This window comes from Hoplias malabaricus, chromosome 15 (assembly GCF_029633855.1).
Source record: "Hoplias malabaricus isolate fHopMal1 chromosome 15, fHopMal1.hap1, whole genome shotgun sequence".
Lineage (NCBI taxonomy): Eukaryota > Metazoa > Chordata > Actinopteri > Characiformes > Erythrinidae > Hoplias > Hoplias malabaricus.
This window is the reverse complement of record NC_089814.1, coordinates 10,728,667-10,748,387: the sequence shown is the minus strand read 5'-3', so window position 1 is coordinate 10,748,387 and position 19,721 is coordinate 10,728,667. Positions and strand designations below refer to the sequence as shown.

Sequence of the window (19,721 nt, the reverse complement as noted above, 5' to 3'; positions counted from 1 at the left end):
TGCATTTCAGCAGAACGTTGTTATTGTAAATGCTTACTATGTTTAAAATAGATAGTCATTGTCCCTACAAATATGAAACATGTAGTATAAAGAAGAATGAAAGCCAACTCAGCAGGTAAACAACAGAAAAATCTCTGCTCTACTACAGAATAACCCTCCACTAAAAAAAAAAAAAAAAAGATTGGAACAGTTTAAGGAGGTAAGAGGTGCTGATTTTTCTAAATTAACATGTCCACACTATGAGGAAAAAAACAAAAAAGTGAGTTCTCAGCCTCTATCAGTTTGTGTGAAGTCTGTCTGCTTCATAGTGAGAACACGCAGAGTTGTGTGTAATGCTCTGACAGAAAGATAAGGGAGAGATAACAAGAAAGAGACAAAGGGAGAGATAAAGAAAGATAATAAGAGTGTATGAGAGAGCAAGAAAAAAGAAAACTAAGAAAGCCCAGTTTAGCTGGACCGCCATTAGCCATATAGCCATTGTCACAGAGGTGTTTCTGGCATTTCTAAAACAGGACAAAGCCCAAAACACACAGCCTTGTCATTGGAAGCTCTGGAGAACCTTTGTTGCTTCATATCAAACTCTTTGTTTACATGTGGTTTTTATGATGTCAGTGTGTTGTGCAGAAAATATAGAGGGCAGGACTAATGAAGGCAGAAATGGAGCATAAGTTTTGTTCATAATATATAACACCGGCATCAGTGTTTTTCTTGTTCATTTTAATACAAAATAAATACTAGATGATCTACCACCAAAGAAAAAAGAAGACCAAGAATATGTTGATTTTAATAATTACAATTACTTATTTATTGAATGTAACTTGTTAGAGTAAAGTATGTGAAGTTTAAGGTGGCTGTACGCAGCGATATGGAGTTTTATAAACACTAACGCCACAAAATGTCTCCTCACCACTTCCCTATTCCCAATGTTTCAGGTAAAGACACACACTCACGTGAAATAAGACAAATTCAGCAGTCCTCAAAACTAATTCCATCCCTCTGTCTTTTCCCGAGTAAACGACTGCCCACCTGTCCGGCTGGACACTGATGGATGACTGACTGTAAAGCTCCTGTTCCACACTTCAGACCAGCCACCACCACTTGCCTTGGAATGGATGCCCACCCTACATTGAAATTTTCACGGACTCCTAACTATTATTACCAGCAGATTGATCAGAGGAGGATAGGTCCCCACTTGTGAGCCTTGGTTCCTTCCAAGGTTCCTCATCCTGGGTTGCTCACCTGGGGATTTGTTTTTTTACATTCTTTACATTTTTACATTTCATGTAAAAACTTTGTATTTACTGGAATTCTATGAAGCTGCTTTGTGACATCAGTTGTAAAAAGCAATATACAAATAATTTTGATTTGATCTTTGATTTGACCTAAATGTTTGAAACGCACAATTCCAAATTTAGTTCACAAACTGGAACCGTTCCCTTGTTGGTGGAAAAGCACACCATTAGAACACAGTCAGCCAGGCAGCCAAGTAAATCAGTCAGTCAATAAGGGAAAACGCCTCTTCTAGGCGTCTGACATAGATAGATAGATAGATAGATAGATAGATAGATAGATAGATAGATAGATAGATAGAGAGAAAAGAGACAGAGTGCCTGAGAGAATGTTAAATATAGAGAGAAAGAGAGATGAAGATAGAAAAACTGACACATTATATAGAGAGACAGAAGAAGGCAAGAGAGACAGGGTGAGTGAGTATTGGAGTGAATGAGGCAGAGGGGCTGTGCAGCTGGGTGGAGAATGGGGGAAGCTTTTGCTAATGTGCTTCTTTTCTGCCACACACTGGCTGTGAAGCAGGGGGGGAGAGGGGCATATGCTACCCCCCACTTCGCTCTGGCACTGTGAAGTGTTTCAGCATTTCACAGCCACTGAGACGAGGCCAGGTGAAACACTGCCAGACTGCTAGGACAATGCTCTGAGCCAAAAGCCCACCGGATCCCCACTGACAAGGGTCTGGCTCCCAAACGCTTTCAAAGCAAAAAGATGACTAGAAGATGGTGCATGGCCAAGATCGATTTGAACACTTTGTTAAAGTTAACAGGAGCAAGAGGGAGATGAGATGTTTTCATGAAAAATCTGATGTAAATCTATAAAATAAGCACTGGTCAGTGCATTTTCATTTTGAAAAATCTGTAGAATCAGAAAATGACATGAAATCCTTCATTCTACAGGTGTGCTATAGATGTGTTCATCAGCGCTCATCTGTGCTTCTGACTGGATATATCTGGGTGTATACATTGTACAGCCAGTGGGCCTGTAATGTTATGTGTACACTGCACATGGCGTGAAATTCTCCCTCCTGTTCCTTTGCCAGCACATTGCTGCTTGAGGGACATTGCTGTTTATAACGAAGGACGTGAAGAAATATGTCAGTCATGAAGATTTCAAATTGATTGCAAATTAATTATTTAGGTAGAATGCAAATGCAAACGACTCAGTAATGTTCAGTATCTTAAAACTATCAGATCATTCACTTACATTAGCAGACTGTTGAGTTGAGACGAGAACAACAGATTTTTAAGCCCTTTAGACTTACTAGTTAGTTTAGCTGTTTAAAGGCTTGCTAACACTACAATTTACTAACAACATTACTTGCATTTTCTCACTAAATGCCCAGAATCAATGGGACTATACAGACAGTCAACATTATAAACATTGTATATGATATTAAAAGTGGCCAATTAAATATATTGAGCTTTGAAAAATGGGAATTGAAGTCTTACTCTGTTCTCTCAGGAAACATATCCAGGCACGTTTCATATCATCCACTAACATCTGCATGTAGAATGGTGAAACGGACATAAGGGGGGGAGCTCTAACATCCCACCACAGCAGCCCGACTGATGGAGCTTCCTGTGGCTGTGCCTGAAGGCATTTTCAGATAATCTGTGTCACTAGCTGAGGCTCCAGCCGATGCCGATTATCTCAAAATGTCATTAATCAGCCAGATTAATCGGCCAACCGATCTATCTGTCGACAACTAAGGTCAACCAATGATAGGCATTCCTGTTCAATTTTTATTTTTTAAACTGTACTCAGCTCAAAATATGGAAATTAACATCTCTAAAATAAATAAATTTTAATATAATTTGGGGTCATCTGAATAGGAAAATCAAACTAATCAAAACTCTTATTAGCAGTTCATCCATGTGGTGCAGACGGAACTACGTAGGCAAACACTGCTTGTACACAGAAAACAGAATGTTGTGATTGCCTGATTCATCATGTTTAAGCCGCCCGCTACTATATTTGCATTCAGTGGACACGTATGGTAAGGCATGCAGAGTTTAAGTGACCACTGAGTGAGAATACAATGTATAGTTTTGAACAGAATGTCTACATTAAGAGTATTTCCAACAATTAAACGAGCTCATACTATGAGAAAATGTTTGGTGCTGGAAATGTAGGCCCCATTTCAGTATTCCTATTATAAACACACAGGATTTTTAACTAGTAGGCAGTCAGTGCCCCTGCAGGCTTCAGAAATCAGATAAGCCAAAGGGACCATGTCAAGTGTTCTCATCTGTAGAGTAGCACTACACACTAAAGCCACTGAGAATTAAACACAATCTGTATTTCAAATACCTAGTGCGTAGGTATGTGTGTGTGTGTGTGTCTGTGTATGTTTGAGGAAGAGTGTTGTGGTGAGCTCATATGTCAGTTTTGAAGGCTACTCACACTATACAGGACATCAGTCCATCCTTCCATGGTGATGCACTGGAATACAGTGAGAACAGCAAACAGAATATTGTCGAAGTTAGTTATGCCGTAGTTGGGTCCTTTCCAGTAGCCTTGGCAGAACGTGCCGTTGGGACACAGTCTGGATGGCTCCTCTATCCCACAAGGGTAATCTGCTGCTTGCTCTCCTACATAAAACACACATCATACACAGAGGCAGGTTATTCAGTTACGCAATAACTGAAGTTTAGAAGAAACCTTGGAACAAATCCCCTGAAGATACAGAGGGCCAACTCCACAGTTCACATACTGCTGAATGAGATTTGTGCCAGTGTTCTGTAAAGCATGATCAATTTAGCAACAGTGAATACAAGTACAATTGTGATTATATACATTTGTGTGAAGCATAGATAGATGAATTACCCATTTAAAATTTAAGTTAAAGGGGACATATTATACCTCTTTTTAAACAAGTTAGAATAGGTCTATTGGCTACACATAACATGTTCATAGATGTCTTTGCACAAGGCAAACTTCATTATTATAACATCACAATAAGGGAGCCAAACAAACACTGCAACTGAGTGATCTGCATGATTTACACAAACACAAAATATACATAGTCTGAATGTCAACGGACCCTACACGCACACACACACACCCACAACCTCCTGATGTTGCTGATTGAATGGTGCTGGCGGCTGCAGCTGGGTGCATGTTAACAGCTCAGCCTCTGAACACCAGGAGTCTCATTAAAACACACACTAATCACACACACATACACACACGCATCTCACTGAAATAACTCGCATGCACACACAGACACATACACACTTGCATGTAGTACATTAACAAATTCATATCAACGTCAAATCCTCTCCCTTTTATCAGACAGACAAAAATCTGAGCCGCTGATATATTAAAAGTAGGTTTGTAACAAATCTTGTAAGCTAAGATTTTAGACTGTATGAGGTAACAGGAGCACCCAGAGCAAACCCATGGATACTTGTTGCCCAAACCCATAACCCCAGGACCCTGGAGCTTTGTGACAGTGACACTACCTGTACCTAGCTAATATTACATGGAAGCAAAAAAGTTCAACTCTGCAATAAATTATTAGGAAGCCAACAGGTTATGATGTAATGAAAAACAGAAATACATTTTAAATGGAAAGATTTATTACATTTTGTTTGCATAACCTCTAATTAAAGTTTTAAATTAGAAATAAAGTAATGAGCAAATAGCTGCCCAAGTTAAATATTAACAGCTGGATGAACTAGAGCTCCTCTTGGACTTCAGCTTGAAAACATAAAACTCCACTGGGATTAATATACTTAGAATGGTGGAAAAACATATCGATAATAAATGCAATTACCACAGACTACGCATTATGCTTGGTTATTTCCCCCGCTAGAATTCACAATGAAAGTTAATAAGCTTTTAAACTGTTAAATATCACTCATCATAATGAGTTTGTTAACATGTTTGCAGGCATGTATTGTATTAATCTTCTGCCAGTTACTGATGTCACTTCATCTTCTGGCTATAAAAAGAATATTCACAGAATGATAGAGTATGCTACTGAATTCAGGGATATAATGTCAATACAGATCGATTTACTTTAATTAACAAAGCCCCTGTAAAGAAAACTGTAATATTTCTAGTCTGTGCCTATTTAAGTGTAGTCAGTGAATAGGTTGACACTTAACAGATCTTGTAGGAAAAAAATCTGTAGGTTTTTTCCGACTGGGGTGGAACAGTGGTGCAGCAGGTTAGTGTCACAGTCACACAGCTCCAGGGATCTGGAAGTTGTGGGTTCAAGTCCCGCTCCGGGTGACTGTCTGTGAGGAGTTTGGTGTGTTCTCCCTGTGTCCGCGTGGGTTTCCTCCGGGTGCTCCGGTTTGCTCCCACAGTCCAAAAACACACGTTGGTAGGTGGATTGGTGACTCAAAAGTGTCCGTGAATGTGTGTGTGTCTGTGTTGCCCTGTGAAGGACTGGTGCCCCCTCCAGGGTGTATTCCCGCCATGATTCCAGGTAGGATCTGGACCCACTGCGACCCTGAACTGGGTAAGTGGTTACAGATAATGAATGAATGCATGAATGTTTTCGAATGGAGCTACTTTATCTGAAGTGTGAAGGTAAATTTGGGTCAGTGTTGATGGGGTGAACAGGGTATCAGTTTCTAAAAGAAGTGTAAGGGTGGTGCTAACTTTGTAACTTTGCTAGCAAACAGATAACAGTTTTTTATTTAAAGTTAGGAGAATTTTGTTTAACAACCCATTGCTTTAAGACAATGGAGCAGTGTAATATGAGAGCTTAAGACACATGAGAGCATTTTGTTACTGTCCAATTCAAAACAGAATCTACATTTTTGTAGATTTTTAATATACATCATTTGAACACCGCAGATGCATTTCACATTGTGTAAAAATGTCATGAATGGACCAATAGAACTGCTCTAAAATTACCAGACTTCTAATTCAGTATAAGACTCACCTGTCTCTTTGAAACAAGTGGTGTGGAACTTGCCCATGTAGAACTCAACTCCTATAATCGCAAACATAACAATGGCAAAGAAGAGCAGCAACCCAATCTGCAGCAGAGGAACCATGGCCTTCATTATAGACTTCAGCACAACCTGGAGACCTGAGACAGAGAAAGATTTATATAAAATCAATGAAAGGTAGATATATAAAAAAAGAGAGAGAGAGATCCTTCAGCAAAACATCATTTTCCTGTTCTGTCACACACTTACTGGGGATCCCTGATACAAGTTTGAGGGGTCTCAGCACTCGGACGGCCCGCAGAGTCCTCAGGTCAAAGTCTGAGCCCACTGTGGCCAAAATCCTGTAGAACACACACAAACACACTCACTTTAGTGATTTTCTGTCATTTATTTAAATAGTAAACAGCAATAAGCATTGCAAGTCAAGTTCCCATTCCTGATTTTAAACACAAAGCTAATTATGCTAACTGAAGACATAGGTAGTTAATCGAAAAAAAGACAAGTGACTATGCTAACAGAAGACAATTAGTTATAACAACTGAACACAATCAGTTACGGTAACTGAAGACAGTTATGGTAAAGGCATGTCTAGTTTTGTTAACTAAAGATGCTGACAGCTGTGCTAACTGCAAACACAAGTGATAACTGAAGACAGAGGGTTATAGTAACTAAAATGATGAACAGCCAGTGATGTATGGAAACCGGGAAACTGGCAATTAGGAACTGTGAATAATGGAACTTCTGTGATATAAATTTGAGTTCAAATGAGCCACTCCTGTGTGTCTGTGAGTGTGGGTTTTCTGGGGTAAATTAGCATAATCTAATCTAATCCCATCACAGTGCTGTGCTGGGATGACAGTGATTAGATGTTGCCAGGGAGATTGGACTGGCTAGCAGTCTGCAAATGAGCCTGGATGTGTGGAATTCCCCTCAGGATCTGTGGACTGGAACCAGCGTGTGTGTGTGTGTGTGTGTGTGTGTGTGTGTGTGTCCTTAAGGCAAAGTTCTCCACATTACATTGGTTTCTTTAGCCTCTAACAAAGAAAACCAGAGGGTTCTTTTAAAACTACAGGTCTTCTCCCCTCATTTAACAAGTATCGGACCCAGGCATATATTAAATCATGTTGTGAACAACCAAATAAAAGAAATAAAAGAGAAAATGTATAGCATAAAGCAAATAGTGATACAGTATATTGCCAAATACAAAGTTTCTGAAATTAATTATATTAATAGGAAGTTTGCTTCAAGATATCTGTAGAAACAGCTGCTGCTCTTCTATATTCAGTCATGAGACCATTAGCGATGTAAGATACTGATGCTGAATGATTAGATTTAGATCACAAATATCATCACACAGTTCCACAGTGAGATGCTGAGGGCCCACATTTGGCATTGAGCATTGAACAACAACTATGTCCACAACAGGTGCACTTCAAATGAGTTCATATTCATTATAAGGGCTGTTTACAATTTGTCGCTGTCCAATAAAAAACATTTAACTCCCAAAATAGTACCTTTACAGGAGAAGGAGAAAACTGAAATCATTTTAACAGGGTGGTATGTGGCAAAAGAGGAAGGAATTACAAGATTTGAGGACTAGAGCAGGTGAGCGAACCAAGAGGAGGATAAAGAAATTGATGATGAGGTGCAAAATGGAGAAATACAGCGATGAATCCTGAGAAGAACAAGAATCAGAACAGCAGGTGGAGGAGGTGTAGAACAAACGGGAAATAGGATTGGAGGAGGAGCATCACGGGGTTGGGTGGTAGCATTCAAAATGTAGTGAGTTAAGGACCTATTGATTATAGATTTTTCTTCTGTTGTAATTATGTGTGTGGTCATCTATTTTAGCCCTCTTTGGTGCCTAATAGCTCATGCTATTGACATACTGTTGAGCTATTTTTCACAGCTCACAGAAAGCAGGGAATGTCTCTCCCAATTGTGTATTCTACGATTATTCTGTCATTTACTGCTGTTTGTTTTATTGTGATTAAAAACCTGGTACAGTCTTGTTGTTTTAGTCTTTTTCCCCCCACACTGATACCAACAGAAAAGTCAGAAGTGAAGACTTAAGCTTGTTGATACAGAATGTAACTCAAATTCAAATGGCATAACTGTTTAAAGCATTAAGTTACTGTGTAATTGCATATTATCATTATGCAACAACAACTCAATATACATATACATGCATACAATATACATGCATAATTGCTACAATATACTCTACAAGTTATAGGGAATACAATATAATGCTGTAGGTTTGATGCATTGTGATATAGGTATCAAACCATGTGTGTCTCTTTACTAACATACAGAAAGGCCCTCTGCTGGTTAAAGTCTAGAAGTACAATCTCGTATTTTCTGCTTTATCAAAGCCCTGAAAAAGCTCTTCACTTTAAAGTTAGCATTCTAACATTACTGAATGCACTCTTTCCAAGCCCAGAGCAAAGTCTAACAGGGTTTACTCTGATGTAGTAAAAGCAATGTTTTTGTGTTTGCCTCAGAGAGTGAAGCAGCAGCAGAAAGAACACAATTTTATGATTCTAAATGATCCCACAGAGGCAGCAGCTGCCACAGCAAGAGAGGAGAGTGCCTTTTAATATCCTCCTTATCGACAGCATCATACATCTCAGCAGGAGGCCACTGGCTTCAGCCACGGGAAATATAGCAAAGGATGATATCTGCCATTTGACAGAATGCAGATGAAAAAACACACAGATCATTGGCGGACTTCCACCATCAATTATTGCCATAAAAAGCACAGAGTTTCATATTAAAGACTTGTTATACTCTACCTGGTTTACCCTTGGCATTTATAACATAAAACGCCTCTTCTTCACTTAATGATCTCTCACTGCCAGCTTCTTGAATTTTTAAATTCTGAAGTGCACATCCTCAGCTTTCAATGAATACTATACAATTAAAAGTTATCAAAATAGGTTCCCTGTGAAATTCCACAGAAGACCCACTTTTGGTTCCATAATAAACCAATGGATGAGTTGTGTATCTTTGAAGAACATTTTAAATAATGGCACCACATTTCTATAAAGAAGTCTTCACAGCCCGGTCTGATCCACTCTGCTAGACAGAGACAGTAGCTCATCTGTTGCGGCACAGTTTGGGTCCCTTCCACTAGTCATCCTCTAGTCCTTCATCAGTGGTCATACGATACTGCCCACAGGACATTTTGGGCTGGATATATTTGATTGGCTGACTATTTTCAGTCCAGCAATGACAACAACATCAGTGTCACTGCAGCAGAGAATGATCCACCATCCAAATCACACCTGCTCTGTGGAGGTCCTGACAACTGAAGATGACGATGTAATAGGATGACACGCTAACTGAGCATAAGACTTCAAAGGGTTAAATTCAGAATGAATCCCTTTTAAAGAACCACTGAGCTCCATCTGTCTATACCTGAGTGAGCTAAGGTAAAAAAAGAGGATCACAAAGCTAAAGCAGAGAGGATCACAAAGCTATTCACTCCGACAGAATAGAGACAGAGAAATGGAGAATGAGTGGCGAGGAACCGAGGGCTAATCATTTCCTCGTATTCCACAGTGAAGCACTCGCAGCTCTGAAGCCACTCCAGTCAAATGAACTGCTACAGGTAGCCTGCAGTGAGAGGTACTCTCCAAACTGACTTACACTGTGCTGTGGGAATAAGCAACTCTCTTAAGGAATAGGTTTCTTAAATCTTTCATCGACTGGTGGTACAGCTCGGAAAAAACGCATAAACTGTGGTGTAAAATCAATTTTTTTTTAAAGAACACTGGGTACGATTTTGGGGGTTTTGCTCCTGAGGCTCTCTCTTGTGTAATTCATTTTTACAGCACTGTACTGAAATGATTGCTGAGAGGAGGGAGGTGGTGTGGTTTCCTACCCTCCTCCAAATGTTACACAGTGCAGTTTCTGCAGTGCCTAGCCCAGACCAGCAAGGACAGAGACTCTATTCTCCCTGTTACAGCTCAGTGCAGCATCACAAAGATTTTGAAGCAGTAATTTTAAGGTAAATATATAACATAGTGTTCCTCCTTTAAATGTTTAATTTGAGCAAATTTTGACCTGAAGCATTTTCAGTCTAAAAATGTAAAATAATAACACTCTAGTTTTGTAAATTATAAATATTTCCATTATACAAAAAAAATTAGAACCCTGAATATTTCCATGACTTCACAAACCTCTTTTACACAAATCAGCCATAATGTTATGACCACTGAGAACGAGCTAAATCCCATATCATACCTGCTCTGCGGAAATCTGTGGGGGTCCCAATCTTTGGCACACAAGGTAAAAAGGGGCAAACAAAGTATGCAGAGAAACAGGTGGACTAAAGTCTGTAATTGTAAAACAACAACGTGCTCCGGAATTGGAGCTGAGAGAATGGATAGTGATTGTAGAAGCAAGGAGGTGATTATAATGTTACTGATGATTGGTGTATATAAGCGGTTCTCTAAGAATCACTGATTGAAGGATTCTAAGGCAAACAGAAAGGTGGCGACACCCCAAAGGACCCATTTTTGCCACCTTTGTTTTAAGTGTTTTTATTATTTATAGCGAACGAATAAATAAATGAACATTATTGTAGCATATAACTAAGTCGTGACCTTATTTTTCCTCTGCCGAGTAACAGCACCATGCAGTCTGTCATTCAGCTGAAACAGGACAGAAGAGGGGCGGAGAAAGAAAAAGAGGAAGATGGAGTGACAGAGACAGAGTGGTAGAGAGAGGGTGGAGGGTAGTGAGAGACGTCTAGAACTCAGTGGGGAGTGCTGTTGGGTAATTACTGTTGCAGAAGCTGCACTGTGCTGGAATTGAGGTTTTCACACATCCCAGTAAGAGACGGCGCTCTCACAGGAGCGTCCAGCATCACACACAGCGGTGGTCAGTCATCCCGGTGGGGGCAATGCGCTCACATCAGACATGTGGCCATGGCAACTGGCACACACTCCACACACTGAGCAAAACACACATTACATATTACACCACACACGTACGTTCACACACACACAGAGAGCTTTCCAGGAGTGTGTAAGCTGTTCTGCAAAGCAACCAATGGGTCCTGACAAAGTATACATTGCCATTAAATATAAGGCTGCAATAAAGGAATAACAGAGGTGACAAACACACAATAGCCAACAGTGTATGGACACCTACTCCCCGCACATTTCTTCTGAAATGAAGGGCATTAAAAGAGAATGTGTCCCTGTGTTGCTGCAGTAACATTGTACCCTTCCAGGAAGGCTTCCCACTAGGTTTTGGAACATTTCTGTGAGGATTTGAAGGCATTCAGCCAAGAGAGTATTCATGGACTCAGGTATTGATGATCAACGATTAGTTCTAAATCAAAATGTGTGTGCACAACTGTATGTGTGTGTGAATTCACATATAAGGTGTGTATGCAAACATTTAGACTGTGTGACCTGGAAGCAAAAGGATAATTTGTGATCATTAAACTATAACTCAATTTGAACATGCAATCTGACTCTCAATCACAATTTATTTCTGTAATGAAGAGAAACTGCACTCATCCCAGAGCTCTTTGCCTGGTTATTAAAGCCAGTTCATTTGTTGGAGCTCTCTCGCATGGTTCTTGGTACTTAATATTGCAGCTGGGTCTTTCTCCATCCACATGAAGCTCAGCGAGGAAAAGGAGCAGAGTTCACAACTTCATTCTCTTGATAAAGAGAGCCACAGAGGCACATGACCCTCTGAGCAGAGGAGGAGCTCTTACAATGCACATGAACAGCAGCCTAATGGAGTCATCCTGCCTGCCATGGGCCATCAGCATCATAACGCACGCACGCACACACACACCAGCCTGTCACACTGCACTGATTACACTGAAACACTATAGAAATAAAATCACATTGCAACATGTTTCCATCCAGATGTCTTTTCCTGTGAAGGCCATACTTATTTTAGCAAGACAATGCCAATCCATATTCTGGCTAAAATAACAACAGCATTGTCCCATGGTATAGAGGTATACATGATAAATATGTATAGTATACATGCTAAACTAATTCAGACTCATTGAAATCATTTAGCGAATAATGAAATGAAAAATACTACAACAGAGACCCAACATTTTAATAACTATACTACTACATCAGGCAAAAAAAAAAAAACATTTAACTTTCCAAATTACAGCAACTGGTCTCCTCAGTTCTCAAACATTTACAGAGTGGTGCTAAAAAAAAAAAGTAATGCAACAAATGTTAAACATGCCTGTCACAATTAAAAAAAAAAACGTTTCTGACATTTATTCATTAATTTATTCATCGTCTTTAACCACTTAACCAGTTCAGGGGAAGCCAGTCCTTCTCAGGGAGATAAACACACACTCACTCTCACACCTATGAACACTGCTGTGTCGCTAATCCACCTACCACGTGTGTTTTTGGACTGTGGGAGGAAACCGGAGCCCCCGGAGGAAACCTACGCGGTCACAGGGAGAACTCCTTACAGACTGTTACCCAGAGTGGGGCTTGTTTTTTTCATCAATTTCAAAATTGTAAAGCATTATTTTATTGTATCAGTACTTAGAGGACAGCAGCTAATAGGATGTTTTTTTACTAAACCATTAGGCTTTTTTACTTGTTTTTTTCTGTCTCATTTGTGAGTGAAAATATATTTTAAAAATTGTCACACCTCAAGAAAATAATGTTATTTCTTAAAATACTAATATTACATTTTGTCATATTGCCCCACACTATATACAATATCCAAAGGTTCCTCTTCCGCTACAGCTGATTCTGCATAAAAGGTGCTCTTTGTGTTGCTGCTGTAAATGCTTGGTTGGAGAGCAGCATGAGCAGCAGAGAATGCTCTGTTCTCTAAAGAGCTGCTAAGTGACTGTCAGCAGCTTCAGAGCTGACTGGAGCTCAAATCTCCTGTGTGCAGTCACTTCCCTCAATTAAAATAGCAGGCTAAGAGACTGTTTTATTCCTAACCACCCCCCCCCCCCCCCTTTCTCCCGTCCCTCTCTCCCCTCCCTTCAAAATGCTTGTAATTACTGCCTGGCCCTTAATGCGTCCCCGGCTGATCCTGTGCTAATGGCGCAGTGTAAAAACACACTGGAAAAATGAACTGAGTCATCTACATTTTTGCTTCCATTGTGACTTGCACAAGTTCCCATTAGTGACCTCCACACACAGGGGGAAATGGCAACAAAGAAGTACAAATATGGCTTCCAGTGAAAGGGGAATAAACCTAATCTTGTGAATTAGTGGGGCTGTGTCAAGGAGCCTCCCTTTCAAAGCAATCAATGGCCTCCTCAAACTCATTTCCTCAGAATAAAATAAATGGTATAATGGAGTGTGGTACTATGACTGCCAAAACAAAAACATCTAATCCAATTTTGCTAAAACTTCTAGATTTTGTAAACTAGCTAAACAGCCGGACATGACCTTAAATAATGACATCAGTTTTTTTCCATTTACTTGGTTGTGTGTGCTTTAGTTGTGTAGTTACAATGCACATTAATACTCCTCATCTACACAGACCAGACTGTCTGCACAGTGAATTATATTAAGCCTACAATCACAATTTATTTCCCAATTTTACTTGAATCAAGAGCAGCGATGAACAAACAGAACATAAAACTGAGTAATTCCACTTTCTAAGTGATCAGTACAAAGTACAAAGGCACTGATGGATTACTGTGTTACATATGTATTCACATGGGAATTACAGAATGAGGATTGGCATTGTCCTGCTGAAATAAATACAGAGTTCCTTGGAAAATATATTGTCTAGATGGCAGCATACGTCTCTCCAAAATACCAATATAAGCCTCTGCATACAAGGTACCCTCACATACATATCATGGGATGCACACCCATGCCATCACAAATGCCAGTTTTCCACTGTTTGTTGGGAAAAGTCTGGATGGGTTTCTTTCTCTTTGACATAATTTACATTTATACCCCAAAACACGCTGAAACATTGACTCGTCTAAAACCAGAATATGTTTCCACTGTCTTTCTGTCCATCTCAGATCCCTACAGACACAAAGTTTCTGCCTTTGGCCTTTAAGCACCAAAATATTCCCCGATTCCCAGAATAGTTTCATATTATGATCTGTAGATGGTGAAAGACTTAAATTCTTTGCGATGTTGGGCTGTGTTTGACTAAAAATTCTCTCTCAAAACCTGGCATAAAGTGGTGAACCACAACTCATCCTTGCTTGTAAAGATTAAACCTGTGTTCAAAATAACCCCCTACTCTCTATACAGTGCACTATTGTAGTGAACTAAACACAGGAAGATAGTGTATGATTTTAGATACTACCCAGGGCAAGTCTTTAATTAGGGAAAAGGGAGTGTATTACCCATAGGCACACCGCTATAACATGGAAGAACCCTAAACTAGTGCACTATATAGTAAATAGGGCACAGTTTTGGACTTTTGGTGGATGCGTCTTTTATATGTCTTGATGACCTCACCTGTTATCATTTAAACAGCTATCTGTGGAACCGTATAGAACAGTGTTACCTGTATATCATTTTCAGTATATTTTGCCTCTGTGCCAATTTTGTGTGACTTGCACAATGTTCATTAATTCATTCATTTATTCATTCATTATCTGTAACCGCTTATCCAGTTCAGGGTCACGGTGGGTCCAGAGCCTACCTGGAATCATTGGGCGCAAGGTGGGAATACACCCTGGAGGGGGCGCCAGTCCTTCACAGGGCAAAACACACACATTCACTCACACACTCACACATACCTTGCACAATGTGTTTTTTTTATATATTTACAAAATAAAATGTGGCACAGTCAGTTTTGTCCGTGTTGTCGGTGGAAACACTAAAAATGTTTTCTTTTGTAGTTTTGTTTTTAAATAAAAGGTCATGTTTTTAAATTTGTTTTTTTTATTCTATAAATAAAACTTTTCTGAAAATGGGATGTGTATAAAAAAGAAAACAATCTTTACCAGATTCCTCTTCAAATCCATAGAACTAGAATGTGATAAGACTACTTCTAGTGTTTTTTTTTTTATTTAGCATTCCTGCCCCCTGTGGATGAGCTTTAGTATGGCAGCATCGTGCCATGGCCTTGGGGAGGGCATCAGTACCTTATTACAGGCCCCAGTGCTTAACAGACTGCAAATGCAGAGAGCAAATTAAAAAGATTTGCAGAGCGTGGCCAAGGCAAAGTGTTAACCCACTGCCTAGCGTATGCCTGAACTACTTTACCTCTGACATACACATATGCACAAACACACACATATCTACAATATACAGAAAATGCACCAAAAATAATATACGCTATGGCATAACTGATACTGGGTTGTGATTAGTCTATACTATTATACACCGGTCTCACTAAGATAGAGGCATAACCGTGACACATGAAATTCTCCCGCTTTTTGTCATTAATCACAGCTAGTGAAAATGGTAGTTGCTAATTATATGGATTCTTAAATTAAAGATTTTAGAATGTGTGTCTGAATGAATGGTGTTTAAAAAGAAGCTATAATGAAGTTTACACTGGTATGCACACTAAAGTCTATTTAAAATTACATACCTTCACAAAGTTAACGTATTGTGGTAGAACCTGTGGTGATACTTGGTGTATGTGACTGTATTTAACCTATATCCTCAATTACTATGTGCTGTGAAAGTGAACTACAACGTAATCAACATGAAGTGTTTGTATGTGAGATCACTATTGATTACACAAATGCTTCCTAACTCAAGTCAAAGGGAAAAGAAGAAAGCTGCAGATAGCTGAGAAATCCAAAAAGCCTCTTCCAAGGCTGTCTGACAATCCTCCATGAGTATCTTTTGATAAACAGAGTCATGCTGGAGGAATGTGAGAAAGTAACAAGGACTTTGTCGCCTTAAAGGACACAAACAATGAAAACCTTAATCCAAATGCTTTTAAATTTCATTTTCATGGCATTGGCTCTTTTTGTATAGCCGTTCCACTCTCTTTGTTATGGTCTTTAAAGGAGCAATCTGTAGGATATTTACTGTACTTAGTCATAAAATGTCCAGGGTGTGTGATCACAGATTAAGGAAACAGTCAAAGCTAAAACACTGCTGCTGCTCACAGCATTGCTAAAGCAGTATATTCTCCTATGATCCTGCCATCCAAGGTCCTGCCTGTCATCCCGCCCTCTGTCCAATCATTTTACAGTCCACCATGTGGCCAGGTCTACAAACGGAGAGTTAACAGAGTTAATGTTATATTTTACCAGACCCAAAAAACCCCACTACCCTTCTAAATATCTCCATGACCAGAGACGGAGTAAAATGAATGGAAATATTGGCCTTGTGTTTGAAAAGTGGAGGTGGTTTACAAGCAGCAACACTACAGAACAGAGACAGAGCTGGCAAAATTCAGCAATCTGGTGTATAACAGCATTAAGACTTTTAAACAGACACATGTAAGATGGAATCAAATGTTTGACTAAAATGTGGACAAGATCTGCCTCCTAAACAACATTTATGGTGGAAGAGAAACCCGATAAGTAAAACCAGCCTTGTCTAGTCGAAATATTTCAGGTGGATTTGGAGAGAGAACACTTGTAAATGTAAGGAAATGGCGGCCACGTTCACTTTTTTTGCGTAGACTGATGTTTTAGTGAAATTATGAACACTTTTCTGTGTAAATATGTTGATTATGGCACATTCTTCTTAGCTATTATGGCTCAAATTATCTTGCTTATTCGTTCAGTTTTCCTCAAACTGGCAACATGCTCAAGCTTCACTTCTGGGGGGGGTGGGGGTTAGGGGGGGGGGGCAGACAGCTCTCTCCACTGTTTTGAAACTGTATTATAGTTCCGATTTTAAACGCCCGGTGTCAATATTACAGATTGCTCCTTTAATACTCTGGCTCAGCAAAGCTCATCAGTAAACAACCTTCTACAAAACTGAGGGGCAACATATCTATTGCTGACATTTTTGTGATTAGTTGTGATAGTAATTCAGCACAAGGGAACCACATTTTCATGGTCTGGAAGTAAATGTCATCACTGACATACGCTTAGCTCTACTCTCCCATCTACTGGATTAAGTGTTTGTGCAGGATTTTTTTTGTTTCCTGTGATGGAACACAGACCTGGTCAAACTGTTGTAAGCAAGTTTAGTGCTGCACAGTGGGCACACCACATTTTCTAATTCATAGTGCTGCCAGACATGATTCCTCTTTTTTCACCACAACGTTTTCCAAATGACTTCAAGATCCAGTGGTAATGAATACTCAGATAGTGAATTCAGCAGTGAATACACACACTTAAATGGTTAATGGAGTTTCCCATGCACTTCCCTAGTTTGCTCAGTGCTGATTGGTGAAGTATATAGGTTTCCATTACTTGTTAGCAACTTTGCACCATAGTTCCAGAGCCAAAAGAAAATTCAGACACATCAGTGAAGGCTGATGGAATATTCATTCATTCATTATCTGTAAGCGCTTATCCAGTTCAGGGTCGCGGTGGTCCAGAGCCTACCTGGAATCATTGGGCGCAAGGCGGGAATACACCCTGGAGGGGGCGCCAGTCCTTCACAGGGCAACACAGACACACACACATTCTCTCACACCTACGGAAACTTTTGAGTCGGCAATCCACCTACCAACGTGTGTTTTTGGACTGTGGGAGGAAGCCGGAGCACCCGGAGGAAACCCACGTGGACACAGAGAACACACCAACTCCTCACAGACAGTCACCCGGAGCGGGAATCAAACCCACAACCTCCAGGCCCCTGGAGCTGTGTGACTGCGACACTACCTGCTGCACCACCGTGCCGCCCCGGCTGATGGAATACGTACAAGAAAAACTTTACAAAATGAATTTTTACTAATCAGTGTAATTACATTAACTTCTGTTAGGTCTTAAACTTACAAAGACACTTCAACATTTCCCCCCTTCTTTTTCTTGGCAGTGTATGATTCACCTAAAAGTTCCGCACCTCGTAAGACAATATAGTGTGCTATTCTCAGAACCATACTGAGGTATGAAAGTTTTAATACAGCACATACCCAGACACAAACGCACACACACAATCACCCACACACAGAATTGAATATGACCATTGTTCTACAGTGAACAGGCGCCTTGAAGAGGGCTGTCACTGTACAGAACACAGAGCTAAAGAGACTCTTCTTTTCAGAGCATTTTGAGGTGCAGTGAGCTTTTGTGTTCTGAAACAGGAAACATTCATCCTTTATCTCTATCCAAACATCCCCCATTTTTGCAGTAAAAGATTTATGGCTATGACAAAGTCAGTTTTATTTTCATTGTGTACTCCTTATTACATCAAAGAAAACAGGCATCTACTGAAGAGTCTAAGCTGGGTCCAGTATGACTGATATTGACTGTTTGCACTCAAGTGCCATTACTATAGTTACTATTTGTGCAAGAGGCTGCAATATATGTTTATTAGGTATACGATAACTGATCATTAGCATCTTGGAGTATCTGATAAGTTCACATTGGATTAAAGCAAAACAATTATTTTTATTATATGTTGTCATAGGACAACACTTTCCCTCAGTATTTGCATATTTCTGTATGTTTTAATTTTACCTTTAACTTTATTAGTTGTAGTTAATTTATCATTTTAATCAAAGACTTACTGCTGGTTCCGCATTAATGGTTTCTAGAGGGGCACTAATTAGTGTAGCACTGGGTTTGTTTTGGAGAGCGAGGGAGAGTGAGTGTGTGTGATCGTTTTTCATCGTGTTTCAGTAATAAATTCAGACGCTAAATGACTCTATATCTATGTTCGTGTGTTGTTTACACAAAGGTCTCCTGCACTGTGGTAATTGAGAGTACCTTTCCGTTGTTAAATTTAATCCCAGAGACAAAATGTCCACACAGCAGGCACAGTTGTGTATTTACAGGCATTAGTGCATATGTGCAAGCACAAAAAAGGCAGCAAATTATCGGTTGTAATATCTGCTAAAATTCCAATATCAGACTGGTAACGATAATAATAATTCATTCATTATCTGTAACCGCTTATCCACTTCAGGGTCGCGGTGGGTCCAGAGCCTACCTGGAATCATTGGGTGCAAGGCGGGAATACACCCTGGAGGGGGCGCCAGTCCTTTAGAGGGCAACACACACTCTCACACATTCACTCACACATACGGACACTTTTGAGTCGCCAATCAACCTACCTACGTGTGTTTTTGGACTGTGGGAGGAAACCGGAGCACCCGGAGGAAACCCACACGGACACAGGGAGAACACACCAACTCCTCACAGACAGTCACCCGGAGTGGGACTCCACCCTGGAGGTGTTTGACTGCGACACTACATGCTGCACCACCTTGTCACACGATAATAATAACAATAATAATAGTAAAAAAAAATTCCACATATCAGCAGATAATATATCAGCTGCCGATATATTATGCATCACTAATGCTTATTTCCTGTTTATAATAAATATGTATAGCAGAATCGTGCACAACTAGTAACTATAGATGCATCAAAATCTCTCTAGAAGTGCTGGAAACCAGTCCCAAATACACACACACACCTTCCAGCTCTTCTAGAGA

At 39.9% G+C, this 19,721-nt stretch overlaps 1 protein-coding gene across 1 annotated transcript in view; it reads right to left on the bottom strand.

Moving 5' to 3' along the window:
- Nucleotides 1-19,721, bottom strand: part of cacna1bb (calcium channel, voltage-dependent, N type, alpha 1B subunit, b) — a 159,622-nt gene that overhangs the window by 85,047 nt on the left and 54,854 nt on the right. Inside the window, exons 6-8 of the mRNA XM_066645904.1 lie at nucleotides 6,450-6,541; nucleotides 6,191-6,340; nucleotides 3,694-3,881 (exon numbers count right to left, since the gene is read on the bottom strand). Coding sequence (XP_066502001.1) covers nucleotides 3,694-3,881; nucleotides 6,191-6,340; nucleotides 6,450-6,541 — 430 coding nt within the window. The remainder of the gene's footprint in view (nucleotides 1-3,693; nucleotides 3,882-6,190; nucleotides 6,341-6,449; nucleotides 6,542-19,721) is intronic.